The sequence below is a fragment of the Pyrgilauda ruficollis genome, unplaced genomic scaffold (genome assembly GCF_017590135.1).
Source record: "Pyrgilauda ruficollis isolate IOZ18807 unplaced genomic scaffold, ASM1759013v1 scaffold119, whole genome shotgun sequence".
Taxonomy (NCBI): Eukaryota; Metazoa; Chordata; class Aves; order Passeriformes; family Passeridae; genus Pyrgilauda; species Pyrgilauda ruficollis.
The window spans coordinates 948,854-963,165 of NW_024510210.1; the positions used below are offsets into that span (position 1 = coordinate 948,854).

General features: G+C 43.1%; 2 protein-coding genes across 10 annotated transcripts in view; one reads left to right on the top strand and one right to left on the bottom strand.

Moving 5' to 3' along the window:
- PPFIBP2 (PPFIA binding protein 2) overlaps positions 1–6,911 on the top strand; it is a 96,437-nt gene extending 89,526 nt beyond the window's left edge. For 8 of the 9 annotated variants that reach the window (XM_041485560.1, XM_041485577.1, XM_041485586.1 and 5 more), the window contains 6 exons: positions 425–547; positions 1,163–1,288; positions 2,141–2,329; positions 2,712–2,882; positions 4,401–4,466; positions 5,134–6,911. In XM_041485560.1, coding sequence (XP_041341494.1) covers positions 425–547; positions 1,163–1,288; positions 2,141–2,329; positions 2,712–2,882; positions 4,401–4,466; positions 5,134–5,205 — 747 coding nt within the window. In that variant the 3' untranslated portion in view covers positions 5,206–6,911. Of the gene's footprint in view, positions 1–424; positions 548–1,162; positions 1,289–2,140; positions 2,330–2,711; positions 3,739–4,400; positions 4,467–5,133 lie in introns of all 9 variants that reach the window. The other variant, XR_005956688.1, reaches the window with a different exon arrangement.
- On the bottom strand, positions 6,129–13,755 carry LOC121363368 (NADH-cytochrome b5 reductase 2). Its single transcript, XM_041485639.1, has 9 exons — positions 13,650–13,755; positions 13,387–13,533; positions 12,669–12,741; positions 11,516–11,622; positions 10,388–10,517; positions 9,597–9,680; positions 9,002–9,087; positions 8,327–8,426; positions 6,129–7,393 (listed from the first exon to the last, which is right to left on the bottom strand). The coding sequence occupies exons 1-9, from the start codon at positions 13,662–13,664 to the stop codon at positions 7,221–7,223; spliced, it is 915 nt and encodes a 304-aa protein (XP_041341573.1). The 5' UTR covers positions 13,665–13,755; the 3' UTR covers positions 6,129–7,220.
- Positions 13,756–14,312: the final 557 nt, after the last annotated feature.

Consider the following 14,312-nt stretch of genomic DNA (forward strand, 5'->3'; position numbering starts at 1 on the left):
AGTTAGCAACAATATTCAGCAAAGTAACAGCAGAAAATCCAGTGATTTGTACAGCTCTGACCACATCCACAGCACACCATGAACACACAGCCACTGTTTTCTTCCTATTCTTCTGCCCAAGTCTGGCTAATTAAGGCCTGGATTTGCCTTAACAGGCTACATTCCTGCCTTCATTTTTTAGGCAGGTCTTGCTATGGTGCAATGTTAAAAAAAAGAACCCAACAAACCAACAGCAGAACCCCACCCAAACTTCCACCCTAATAAAACCCAAACCCTCTTTAAAGTATAAACTTTCATCTTTCCTAAACCACAGTTACTGTAGTGTTATATAAAACTACACAGCAAATTTAAACTTTTTCTTCCTGGGGAGAATATCTATTTTGCTGTGTGTTCTGTGTCACCTAAAACTCTCTCTACTTCACAGAACGACCTTCTCTTCCTGAAAGTCACCAGTCAGCTGCATCACCTGAGTATTAAATGTGCCATTCATGTGCTGCACGTCAACGGCTTCAATCCCCACTGTCTGCGCAGGAGGCCAGTTGAGGAGGTAAAAGAATGTTGAAATAAGTTACTTTAAGCAAGTACAAATTACCTGGTCCCAGCCAAAGGGGATAGAAAGTCAGCAGTGTACCGTGATACAACAGAATCATTGCTTCTAGGGACTTACACCTAAAGCAGCAGTTACATCACTTTTTAGTTGAATCTCATGCGTTTCTCTTCAGAAGTTACTTGCATAGTGGAAAAAAAGTTAATTCATCTTCCAAGAGAATAATTTGGAGTGATTTTTCTTCACCTGACCTAATTTCTAAAATCTGTAAGGTTTTACCTGATCAGCAGTTTTTTCTTAGCATGTTTAATGCTAAGAAATACTGTCAATAACCCTGTTGTCAAACCGTTCCCTTTTTATCCCTGCAATCTGTAATCTCTGCTGTTGTACTTCCTGATGCAACACATGGGGTTTCATCAGTACTAGACCGGGTCTGCCATCTCATCAGAGACTGCTTGAAAGGGGCCTTGAAGAGAAGCAATCCCTCAGTCAGGGAAGACTGGAGGAAGCCCTTGGAGGAAGAGGAGGGAGGCTGTTTTTATCTGAGCTGAGATACGAGCTGTGCACGCTCAGTGCAGGCTGTGGTGTCATCACCTTTTGTGGTCCCTCCAACAGAACAATGTCTCTCCTTCCGACGTGGTGCAGTGGTCCAACCACAGGGTGATGGAATGGCTCAGATCAGTGGATCTGGCAGAATACGCACCCAACCTTCGAGGCAGCGGAGTGCACGGGGGCCTGATCGTAAGAATTTACCATTTCACTCTTGAAAATTGACAGGCTGTAATATGAACCATCTTTTGTCTGATGTTCATCCAGCAGAAAGAAACAAACACGTCTGCAGTGTGACAGCGTGGTCAGGCCTTCTAAGGAGCCTCTTTGTCTGATCCACGTGTCTTCATTTTACAAAGGAAAGCCAAAATAAAAAAGGAACAGCTAAAACACTTTCTGCAATCAAAGCTGAGCTCTGCACGAGTGTATGACAGCAGCACAGAAAAGGAAACCTCAGCTGTGCAGTGCAAAAGTTGCTTTTTGATAAGGCATCACTGAGTGTTTCTTTGAGTGATGTACCAGAACTCTGAGCCACGCTAAATAACCGCCCTGAAACCACAGCAGTCAGGAATGACATTTTTTTAATTCAAAACATTCAGAACTATTTGCAGCTCAGTAATGTCAGGGTTCTGAAATACCATGATTCTAGTGCTGTAGAATTTTTGCAAAAATGCAACTGTAGAAATCATACACAGATTAAGTTTTTACCCTGAACAGAGCAGAAAATTCTGAAAGGAAACTTGTTCAACCCAAACAAATGCATGGTTTGATGATAAATATAAACACATATTGATAGATTTGATGATAAATATAAACATATATTGATGGGTTTGATGATGAATATAAACACATATTTGCCTGATCACGCTCAGCGTTTTTTCTTGGCTCCTTTCAGGTATTTCCCATTTAAACCCCAGTATCATGAATGAGCTATAAAAGGTCTAATGTGAACAGGTACTTAGTGAGAAATCCTCTGCTAAGCACGGTAGTAGTTTATTATTGCAAATATTTATATAAAAAATAAACATCCTGCCCTTTTCCCAGATTCTGGAACCTCGTTTCAACGGCGACACGCTGGCCATGCTGCTGAACATCCCACCCCAAAAGACCCTCCTGCGCCGCCACCTCACCACCAATTTTAACGTGTTAATTGGGCCAGAGGCACAACAAGAAAAAAGAGAAACCATGGAGTCAGCAGCATACACACCTCTGACCACCACTGCCAAAGTTCGGGTAGGTGCTGCTGTCAAAAAGGAGATGTCAGTGTCAGACTTCTCTGCTCTGAATTATGAAGAAAGTAAGGAACAAAGGTGGGCAGGGAGAGGTGAATTATAGGAGTGCTACATTTCCCTTAATTCTATATACCAGACCTTTTACTATGTATCTGTTTCAATCAGGTCCTAAAAACAACCAAACAATCTGTTTTGCTTTTCCTTAGAAGGAGCATCATGTAAACACATTTGACATCCGCTGTAACTCCAGTGTGAGAACAAGTGTAGTTCATTCAGAATCTACGTTCTTGAATGACCAGGGTATAGCAGTAATTGAAAAAGGGGAAGATTTTGAATGTTTACAGAACTTTACTCAAACTACTTGTGTTGATTCCTTATTTTAGCCAAAGAAACTTGGATTTTCGCATTTTGGAAACTTAAGGAAAAAGAAGTTTGACGAATCAACAGACTACATTTGTCCTATGGATACAAGCCCTGCTGCTACGAATGGTACTTCCAAAAACTACAGTGGCTACAAAGGACTTAGTCCTTTCACTGACAGGGAACTGGATCAGGTGGGACAGACAGACTGATGCCATGCTCATCTCATCCTCTCCATGCATTCCAAAGCTTGCAAATAACCAAATGTTCCCCTATAACAAACTCTTGCTACATCCGCATGAACTCACAGAGAAAAGTATTGGCTGTGGACACTGGAAAGGGTTCCAGACTAAGAATGTTGGGGTTTTTTTAATCAACATCATAATAAACTCATCCATCCTCAAGCCCTTTTTCAGGACTATGACACCTTTACACTCTGAAGATTGAGGTATTTTGTCAGTCAAGGGTGTGGTTGCAGGAAACATAAGACTTTTGTACTTCCAGCTTTCATAATTTTAGTATGGCACACTATTTTTTTTTCATTATCTTTATGGGTGGTTTTTAATGTAATAAATTCATTTGGACAAACTTGTACAAAGCTATCGAGTTATATTAAAGTACAACTGGATTGTATTTTTTAACGAGCAGTAATCAGAGATTCCAACTGAATTTTTTTTCATGGTGTACAGTGGGGAGTAGTTCTGCCTAGATAATATATGTGAAGACAATGCATCAGCAATTAACAAATTATTAATAAACCAATAGTTAATTCACTTTTGCAATGTAGTAGTGAACTTGTGAATGAAACTGTCTAGACAGCATACAAAGAAATTGTGATAAAAACCATCAAATTTTATTTCAACTTTGCTGTTGTGTAAAGGGATGTAAAACCCTGAAAAACGGAGCGCTCCTGGAGCCTTGTGTGAACTTCAGCAGCACACAAGAGCCACACAGAGGCAGCTGGAGTAAACTGGCCTTTCTCCACTGACATAAAAACAGTTTAAGCCTGATAAGAGAATGGTCACAACATTGAAAAGACTAACTGTGAAGGTAATTTTTTCATTTGCATGGTTCAGTGCATCTAACATCTCATTTGTGTTCACTGGCTAACCATGGTTTTCTTCAATGTACTGCTCCTAAACAGGGAGGAACCCTGACTGTGAGTGTGGATGTCCACTTGCTCAGCTCAGAGTTGTGAGGGAATGCATTAACTTTGAGCCAAGAACTTGCACTGTGCAGTTGTTCCAGCGTGACAGAAAGACTGGATTTTTCTCTAGGAGCATGGTCTGTCTATTAAGCATGACACCTGAGCATGTGGCCCACACAGGAAATCACAATGCCCTAGAACTGGTGACATTTCTGTGTAAAAAGAGGTAGGATTTCTTGCCTGTGAAAGCTTACCAGAAATGAGTAGTGTCAGACCATTCAGAAAATATTACTTCTCCTTGATAATATCAGTTAAGCTTTTTTTTTTTTTTCTGTGAATTAGAGACCAAGTTTCATGGAATCAATCTCTCTTAATCAGGATCCACTCTTCCTATCATTAAATGCATTTTCACATACCTTGTAGCACAGAGGCATTTTTCTAAAGGAGCTTTTCAACTTACCCCAGCTTCATTTGTCCAGGCACAGATCCCTCCCAAAGCTGCATGTAGAGTGAATAAAATTGCACATGCTGTCTGATTTGAACTAGTTGCTGACTGCTTTTACAGATGGAACACTCAGAAGGCACAGTAATGCAAATAGGGGCACTTTCCCAAGGCATAACCCACCTCACGGTACGTACTCGTTCCTCTCTTGTTCCAGTCACCCATGTGCTCTGCTAAAACTCACTGAAAGTTGGTCATTGCTAGTGGTAATGAAGAGTAAGTGGGTCTCTGTTCTTGTGAAGTATCTCTTTACAGCCTATTGGAACATTCAGCCAAAAAAAAAAAAAACCCAAAAAAAAACCCAAAGCCCTTTTTTTAAATTGCTCTAGAAATTCAGCTTCATTTAGGCCTAAGTTTTCATGAACTCTGATGTCTCTTTGACAAAATGACTGATATTCATCTCCTTAAATGAAAGCAATTCTTCAAAGATTTTGCAGGTAACCACCACCTCAGTCACAGCAGCTAAGAATGAGGTACAGACTTTTGAAAATTTACATGAGCTATAACTCTGTGCAAGACCAAACACCTCACTTTTGCTTCTTCATTCCACAAAGCCAATATATTAAATAATAAAAATAAGTGACTGGAAGACATAATGAAGAATTATGAAATACAGTTGAGTTGCATGCCAGACACAAAATCGCTAAAAATTTCCCCAAGCAAAAAAGTTTACTTAAAGGTGTATTGAAGAAATTCCCTTTGTGTGTGGCTCCCACCCCTTGTGTTGTGAGCTGGGTCTCTGGGAGCACAGACCTCTCACCAAACACCCTCAGCCCTTCCCATCTTGCTCTTTCAGACACTGCTGAGCCAGGATGAAATGCTGAATGACAGCAGGTTTTTAACACCGACCTTTGAAGACTGGAGATGATGCTTCAGCAGGACCAAGATCACTGCTTGCACCTCGGGCCTGCAGGAGTGGCCAGGAGCAGCTGGATGCCGTGGAGCAGGAAAGCTTTACCTCTTTTCTGCCACTGCCACCTCCCACGTAGCATTTCCTACTGTCAGTGTAGCCACACCTAACAGGTAACTCTCCTCTGTGCTGTTTGCCCACATCATGTAATAGGAAACAGGAGTTGGGAGAGGAGTGGGACTCATACCCAGAGTCTGGAAAGCCAAGACTGGCAATGCTTTGTCCTTTTATTCAGATGACTTTTACATGCTATGTTGATGTACTGTTATGTGAAAGACCTTTTGTAATTTTTTTATTTTTATAATTAACTTGTAGTGCAGGAATCATTACTACATAATGGTACCATGGGGGCTAATGAGAGCTACCTGGAAATCAGCTGGTGAGAGCAGCAGTAATGGCTCACTCACCACTCCTGTGGTCCTGCCAGACTAGTCCCCAGAAATTATTTCAATCTTTCCTCCCTTTCACTGGCTCCTGTCCTGCCCTCTCTTTATCCAAGTCAGTGCACTGTAGGATGGGAAGAATGGAACACAGTACTGTCCATCCAGCCCTTGCTTATATTAGGATGACAAGCTGCCATGTTCACAAATCTTTACCTAAGGCAAAAACAACTGCAGCAGGAAATTGTAACTCTGAGACTACCAGGGAAGTTCCAGAATAAAAACAAAGATTTATTTCTTTAAAACACCTGACAAAATAAATCTGTTACTGCTGTACTGGGCTACACAGGATTGCATCAGAGGGAAATATGGCCTCTCACTTTTTGAGGGGCTGAGGGTGAAGCTGTCACCTTTACAGCACCAATTACTTGTGGCATTTGTTTACATGTACATTTCCTGTATTAATGAGCTATTAACAAGCTCTCTTAGTAAACAGATAAATGCCAGAAAAAAAAAAAAAATCTCCTGAACTGTAAAGAAAAGTACTTTGTACAGGGCTGGTTTGCATGACTCTCTCCTTGCTGGCTGCAAGTGTTGCTTTAGATTCCAATATAGCCTGAGGGCAGGTCACTGCCAGCCACAACCCTCCCAAAGAAAGAGGAAAGCTCCAGGGCTGGCCACAGGATGCAGCAAGGGCTCTTTGAGAACTACCTGGGGTGCTTTTTACAGATGATCTACCCTGATCCTCACTTCATCAGTCTCTCATGACAGACCTTGCACTGTGTAAGGTGTAAGAAGATAAGCACGTCATTTGATTGTCCACAGTGGTAAAATCAAGACAAGTTCTTTTCAATCAGTGCAAACTGAAAAAAAGGTAAATGCAGAAGAGTGAGAAATCAGTCAATTCATCAGCAAACTACTAATGTTTAATAAAAGGTATTAAATGTACCAGTGTGGCAATGCAGTCAGTGCTAGCTCAGGTAGCATGGGCATTTGAAATACTTTGTCAGGTCAATTAGCCAACAGACTTATTACAGCACTGCAAATGGGACTGGCTGCTCCAGCTGCCCTGGGATATTCCAAACACAATCTTTCCTGTTTTCTTTCAATGCTGTATTTACAACTCAGTGTGTTGTTGTGCTAACTTGGCTGTGAATAGTCAATCCACAGAACAGTTGAGTCTGTTAAATATAAGTAGTAAGAAATCCTAATTAGCATAACACTGGTGTAAGTGCTTATTTTTTGACTGTTATGAATAAATTCTGAATGTTCCTCTCTCTTTTATTGACTGTGGAATGATTTAACACAAATCCATGTGGATGACCATTCATCTTTATTTTTTTCCCCTCAGAATTAATTAGTATAAAAATACTAATTGCAGAGGTAAGACTAAGTAACTCCCACAAAATTTAAGACGATTTCTCAACTTCTTAGTATTAAAACACACAAGGTAATTATGAAGTTATAAACCACAGAAATTACATCAAGGTGTTAAAAAACACACACACATACAATTGCTGCACAGTTGCACATCAACTGTTCCTGTAGAAAAATATGCAGTACTTCCAAAAAAGGTATCAGGTGACATCAGTGTCAGTAAGCAAATGTACTGCTCTTGGGATAGCCAAGCTTGTCCAGGTTGGGCTGACAGGCAAACTGAATCATTGGTGGTGGCCCACACATGAGAATGAGGGTCTCGCTGCCAGGAGGAGGCAGGTGGGCTTTCAGCATGTCTGCAGTGACAAAGCCAGAGCTGTACTTCCAGTCTGCAACAAAGAAATGAATTCAATTACTTTGAATCTCTGTACAAGCTGAAACCTTTTTAAACCTCATTAAGTAGCAGAAGACTCAAGTTGTGGCACCATCACTGCAAGCCAGGAGAGGGTTAAATTTCTCACTCAGCTCAAACCTAGTGATCCCCTTCCAAAGGGATAACAAGCATGTAGACAACAAGGATTTAGTTGATAAGACATGGAGGTCTTAAAACAATAAATTATAAAACTTAAAAGAAATGAGCAGATAGGAATAAAAAGGAAGAGTGAATCAGTTTTTCCAGTGAAGAGGGGTCACCCAGTGGCAGGGAGGGGTATTGAGACCTGTACTTTTTTTTTTTTGAGATGGGTGGTGAGGTGACATAGTTTGGTGTCAACAAAAGCTCTGCCATGTCATTTAGTGATAAGAGAAAACAAATTAAAAGAGGAAAGAAATGCTGAACTATTTCAAGCAGTAGTATTATTGAATGCATCTATCTGCCTCTTGAAGTGAGCCAAGGAAGAAAATGATGCTCAATCCATACACACACAGCTCTGTTTCACCAGAATCTAATCTGGAGCTGCTGCAAAACAAAGATGTGCACATACTACTTACAGGTGTTAAACAATTTAGTGCCAACAACATGCTAACATAACCTGATTTAGGAGATAGCCCAAAACAGAGCTGAACTTTTGATGAAACCCCCAAAAACTGGAATACATGAAAAGATGCATTAGATAACAGATGTGACCCAAATGGAGTTAATTATGAGTTCCCAATTTTTAAGGCCCAACTGGCTTAGATCCCTTTTTAAAACAGGGTGTGGGGGGTAAGGTTTGTTTCTGAGGAGTTTCAAAGTGTAAGACAAGAACACTTGGCATTACTCTGTTGTCCCCTTGAGTGAAGCTCTGACAGGGATAAGCAAAGGCATTTCCACGGGTCCTTACCTTTTGGAGGTCTGTCCAGGGTGTACCACAGCACAAACTGCTCAGGGTGCCTCTTGGCAATGTCTTCTAGCTCAGTTCTCAGCAATATATCATTTTCTGTCTGCAAAATGAGAGTGCTGGTTAGCTCCAAACCATCCCAGGAGCCCTTTGAGGGGAGCTCATCTGCCATCCACAACAAATGCAATGATAAAAATTATGCAAATCAAGAAAGTAATAAGTAATTTGCCCCTTCCATGATAGCTATTATCTTTATAGGCTTCTGTAAAGAACAACAAACTGTGAGACTTAGCAGCCACCTAAACACAGGCCTAATGATGGCAATTGGAATAACTTTTTAATCCAGGCTAAAAATCACAATGAGCTGGATTTGTCCCTGATCCTGGCAAATTTGGCCCTGGCAAATGTCCCTGGACCAGCATGGTGAAGGTTAGCTGTACAAACAGATTAATGGAAACAATTCCTGTTTCCTTGAAATCAGTGAAGGACTAAGATGAGCAGAGGGATCAGGATCTGGCTGCAGTATTTGCTCCCTAACATAGGAATTCAGTGAAACCATGAGGAGACAGCTAAGTGTGAAAGAGTATGAAACATGGGCCATCAGTTTAAAAAGCTCAGAGGCCAGCAAAACCAAGTGGGCTATTAAAGAAGAACAATCAGATGGGTCAGAATACTCACCTGATTAGCAAAAAGGAGGTAACATTTTGTGGAGTCCTTAGGATCATTTGTGATCTGACGGATCAGCTGCAACATAGGAGTTATTCCTGTTAAAAACCAAAAGGGTTAAAGTGGTTATTTCTTTCCATGGCTACAGTTTCACTATTAATGCTGCTTCTCTTCAGTCTTCAACAGGATCTCAGTCTGCACAGGGTTACACACCTCTGGATTTCTAATCCACATGGTGTGCAGAGATTGGGGGTTTCCATTATGACAAACAGCTCCAAAACAAACCTACAATTCTTGTATGCAGGGCTTTTCTCTTCGGGATTCTCCATCACATAATTTTACCCCTCAAGACATGTTCTTAAAATACTTTTTGTCACCGATGAAGTGAGTTCTCTGAGGTCATAAGGTAAATTAGGATTCAAACCCTCAGGCTGCCACTCCCCAGGACTGAGCTCAAACCACTGGAATTGCTTCAGTGTTGCCACCATGAAAAGAAATCAATGAAAAGAAATGCAGGTGTATATACTCTGCTACAATGACAGTCCTCACAAATATCCACGGAACATTTTCATTCTCTTAGACACCCCACATGGGGGATTAGTTTTACCTGTTCCTCCAGCTATCATCCCGAGGTGCTTTGCAAACTTTTTCTCTGCTTCAGACTTCTTATTAGGCTTGATAAGAAAGGTACCTAGAAGAAATATTCCAAACAAACATGGACACAAATTTCATGGGAATAAATTATCACAGGTGATCAATTAATAAAAACAAATTTTCTGGAAATCCCTCCCTTCTGCTGTGATAGAATCATCAGGAGAGAGGTCAGCATCCAGAGAAGTGCTGAGCATTCTGAGGTGAGACTTAAGTGCACAGCTCCTCTCTGGCACGATCAGTGCAAAGTCTTTCACTTGTATCCTACAAGAGGATTACTTCTCTGAGCTTATTTCCTCACAGTCAACTCAGACCTGGTGTTATGATGAAATGGAGCTGGCTCTCAGTCAGCTGGTTATTCAATAACAGCACTGAGATTCTCAGAGGACATTTTAAGCAACAATCTCACTTGCTTAAGAAGCATCTGGAGCATCTCCCTCCATAGGTATAGCTGAGGTATTTTATTTCCAGTGCAGTCTTCCCAGTCATACAATGCAATAGCAATTTTTTTCAGTGTTATAGTCCCAGGAGTGAGACACTCATCAGTTACTCCATACACAAAGTACCCTTTCCCATCATATCAACTCTGACAGGCTCATGGTCAAGTCTAGGAAAGGTGGTTTTTCCTCTTTTCCACTTAAAGAAAAAAAAAAAAAAAGATTCTCTATAGCTGTCAAGTCTAATAAAACACCTCTGAAAATAACCAATACTTCCCCTTTGATCTCCCACCTTTGTGTGTCACAGTACCTGCCCCCTTATAGACCAGGAGTCCATTTGGCCCTCTGAAATCAATGGTGTCTCCAATCTTCATGTTATCTAGATACTGGGACATCTTCCCACCTTCTGGAAACTTGGGGTTCACATTTTTGTAGTAGACCTGTAAGAACAATCATTTGCATATTATCAACCACTAACTTTCCTGCAGACAGTATCTGCAGAACACAATTGTGCAGGTCTGAAATTCAACACTTGAGAAAGAAATCCAGGCAATTTTTTGCTCTCAGTCATCTCTTAAGCCTTGCAACAGGAAACAGCCAAAATAAGTGAAATGTGCTATTGGGCACACATCCCTCTGCTCCCTGCACACAGCCAGGATAACAGGGATGGGTGGCAGGCAGATTATGTACTGCTGCCCTCATTTCACTATTGCCCTATGTCACCCCATTTTTGTAGCTGTTCCTTCTGAAAAGAGCATTGCTGCATCTTTTCCTTCTAAACCTTTCCTACTCAGCCACAGAACAGCTTTTTCAGCTTTCAAAGCACATAAGAAGCACTACACAGCTCATAACAATTCACCACCCTTGTAACATGAAGAACAGAACATGCAAAAAATAATTTTTAAAAAGCGTGGATTTTTGCCTTTTTGGATTTTAAGGACAAACTCTATCATAGAAAAGTAATAGGAAATCCAGAAGTCCTGGGATCAGATAATCCTGCATCTCCTAGCTTAAAGGATTTCCCTTGTGTGACTTGTTTTCTGCTTAGAGCTGTTTGCATTAAGCATTAGCAACAGCTGAGGCATCTAGAGGGAGAGAGATCAGTATCCATGCACTGTTAAGTAAAAGATATTAGGGAAATTCCTAAAGTATTGCCAGGGAGATGACTCTCTCCTCCCTCTACTCTTCCTCTGCCATCCCTCAGTGCCACACAGCAGACACACAGGATACAACTTACTATCCAAGGGCAATGAGTTGTTTGCCATGCAGTCACCCTATTTGAAAAATATGAGATTAGATGAAAATGAAATTTAATGAAATTTGAATGAAAGACAATGAAATTTGATGACTAAATCAAAACAAACTATTTCACTAAAATGAAGTGCCTGCCCTCCTTCCAGTTAGCAACTTATCTCTATTAAAGGAAACCAAAATTTACCTTTATAATTAAATCAACATAACCTCTTGTCTCATCACTGGAAACTGGGGTATAGGCTCGAACCACCAGATTCCCATCAATTTTTGCAGAAAGGTAAACATGTTGGCCTGGGGAGAGAGAGTTACAATCTGATTATCATTTTCATCCCTGGAGGACAAGAGAGAAAGGCAGGCATTGTAACCTGCTACACGTGCAATGGCAGAGAAAATCCTTGCCATATAAATGCTGCATGAAACATTCCATTTCTTCTCCTTTTTCAGCACAGAGCAGGAATCTTCCAGGAAGCAATATAGTTTCAGAATCTTATTCCTAAATTCTTAAGAATGAACCTGGATAAACACATGCACTGCAGGGCACATCTCAGTTGGTTTACTGTTTGTCTAGTTAATTCCATTACTCTGTCCCATACAGGCCAGAAGAAAGGTTGGAGAAAAACAGGCAGCATGCAAGGACATGCTCACAGATGGAATGGGATGACCCTGACACCTGCCATACAGCACAGGGAGCTGCCAAACAGTGCAGAACAAACAGAGCCACATCTGCAGATCAGAGAGAGACTTTCCCCTGCACACTGATTTTCACTGATTCAAGGTCCAAGGTTCAGTGCTATCAGTGTTCCGGGGCACAGGAAAGAAGGGCAATCCTAGGCTGAAATTCGTGCAGCTCCAGACAAAGTTGCATGGAAATGTGTGTAATTCAAAGGCATGCACAGGAAAGGCTCTGAATATTTCAGCATCTTCCCAGGCAGCAGAGTTGTCCCCTTTCTCCTTTACAAGTGTGACTGTATTTGCCAAAACCGTGAGGGCAATTGCCAATAGACTGAGGGGACCAGATGGAAGTAGAATGCAAATAAGAAACATAAAAAAGCTTTGACAGACACCATTCTTGCCTATAACCTGACTGGTGACAAATTCCATCAGGCTCAGTTCAGTCTCACTGCTCCATTTCTAACCTACACCATACAACTAGACAAAGCACTCACAAAAGATCAGAAATACCACCTTCTGGGAAACCTGGTATATAAACATTTCTCTCTGAGACAGGAGCATTCAGATGCAGCTTTCAACCCCTTGCTTTGCTGAGCCTTAAATTCAGTCACGGGTCCAAGAACTGTGAGAAACCAGAAATACATGCAATTGTTTACAGAACTTACCCACAGGTAATCCTAAAATATGATTCGTTGAGGGTAGCCCAAACCTGAATTTCTTAGTATCGTGACTGATTTCCTAAAAAACCAAAGTTAGAATGAGGTCAGCATCACCACTACAGTTGAATTTCGAACTCTACTCAACACAATATGCTTCAGCAAGCCTGCTCTTTGTTAGCATGCAAGCCAAATGCTGGAAAAGGACACAGAAACTGCTTTGAAAAACAAAGTTGAAATAACCAGGAATTTCAGAAGCAGTCTTCTGCTCCTTACGTCCACAAGGAGTGACTTTTGCCTGCCTGCACAATCCCTACAGCATCTTTGCACAGATAAAACCAGGAAACCCTGTGCCCAAGGCCAGCGAGCACATTGCATGCTTGCGGCCCAAGATCAGGCAACACAGCCGTGCAGAAGCTCGGCTGCCGGGCTTGCTTCTCAAGGTGCACCCAGGACAGGAATCGAGGGAGGAACTCAGCCGGCACTTCAACATGCAAAGCATCGGGAAACAACAAACAGCTCGCACTGTGCCACAAACGCTTTTACACACCCCGCTCTACCCCGGGAGCACCACAGCGTGGCTGCGGGGGCACGGCCATTCTGGAGGGCTCCGTGCCCTGCTCTGGGGATTCGATCCCTGGGGTAGCTCAGGGCCAAGAGCCTGCCAGGCCAGCGCACCTACTGCCCTCGGAGCCCCGATGCCCCATGTCCCCAGAGCCCCGGGCACCTCCTTGTCCAGCAGCCGCAGCGGGTACTTGGCCTGCGGGTCCTGCAGGGTGACGGGGCTGCTCGGCCTCCGCGCCGTCCCTCGGAGCAGCAGCAGCAGCAGCGCGGACGCCGCCACCACGGCCACGGCGATGGCCACAGGCGCTCCCTGGGAGGAGAAGAAGGGCAGGCGGTGAGAGTACAGCGGCGGTGAGGGCATGGCGGCGGTGAGGGCACGGCCCGCCTCAGCCCCAGCCCCAGCCGCAGCCTCAGCGCGGCCCTCACCGCAAACGTCTCCATGGCGGCCTCGCCGCAGCTCCCGCCGCACCGGGCCCGCTCAGCCCCGGCCGCGCAGATCCCGCCTGATCCTTCCTCGAGTTCCTCCTCCCGGTTCCGCCTCCTGATCCTTCCTCGGGTTCCGCCTCCCCGTTGCTCCTCCCGGTGCCGCCTGGGGCAGGGCGGCGCTGGGCCCGGGCAGGACAGGGAGCTCCGCTACGCCCTCAGGGCGGGCGGGTCAGGCTGCCCCAGGAGCCGGATTCCTGGTTTCCCAGGATGGATTGGGTTGGGAAAAACCTCTGAGATCACTGAGGTCAAACTGTGACCGGACACCACCGTGTCAAACAGCCCGTGGCACTAGTGCCGTGTCCAGCCTTTCCTTAAACACCTCCAGCGACAGTGACCCCGCGGGCAGCCCCTTCCAACGCTAAACAATTCTTTCTGCGAAGAAATAGAAAAGGAGGCAAACAAAGTCGAACTGGTCAGTTCAGATGAAGAAATAGCAGTATGTCTGTGCACCCAAGGCATGGCATTAAATGGATTCTTAAATGAGAAATAAACCTGCCCTCGTGCTGCTTCTGGAAAAGTGCAAGGGAAACAAAGCCGGGTAAAAGAAAACAGGGAAGATCCAATGGGAATGGGGTTGTCGTGTCCTTTACCATTCCAGAGCTA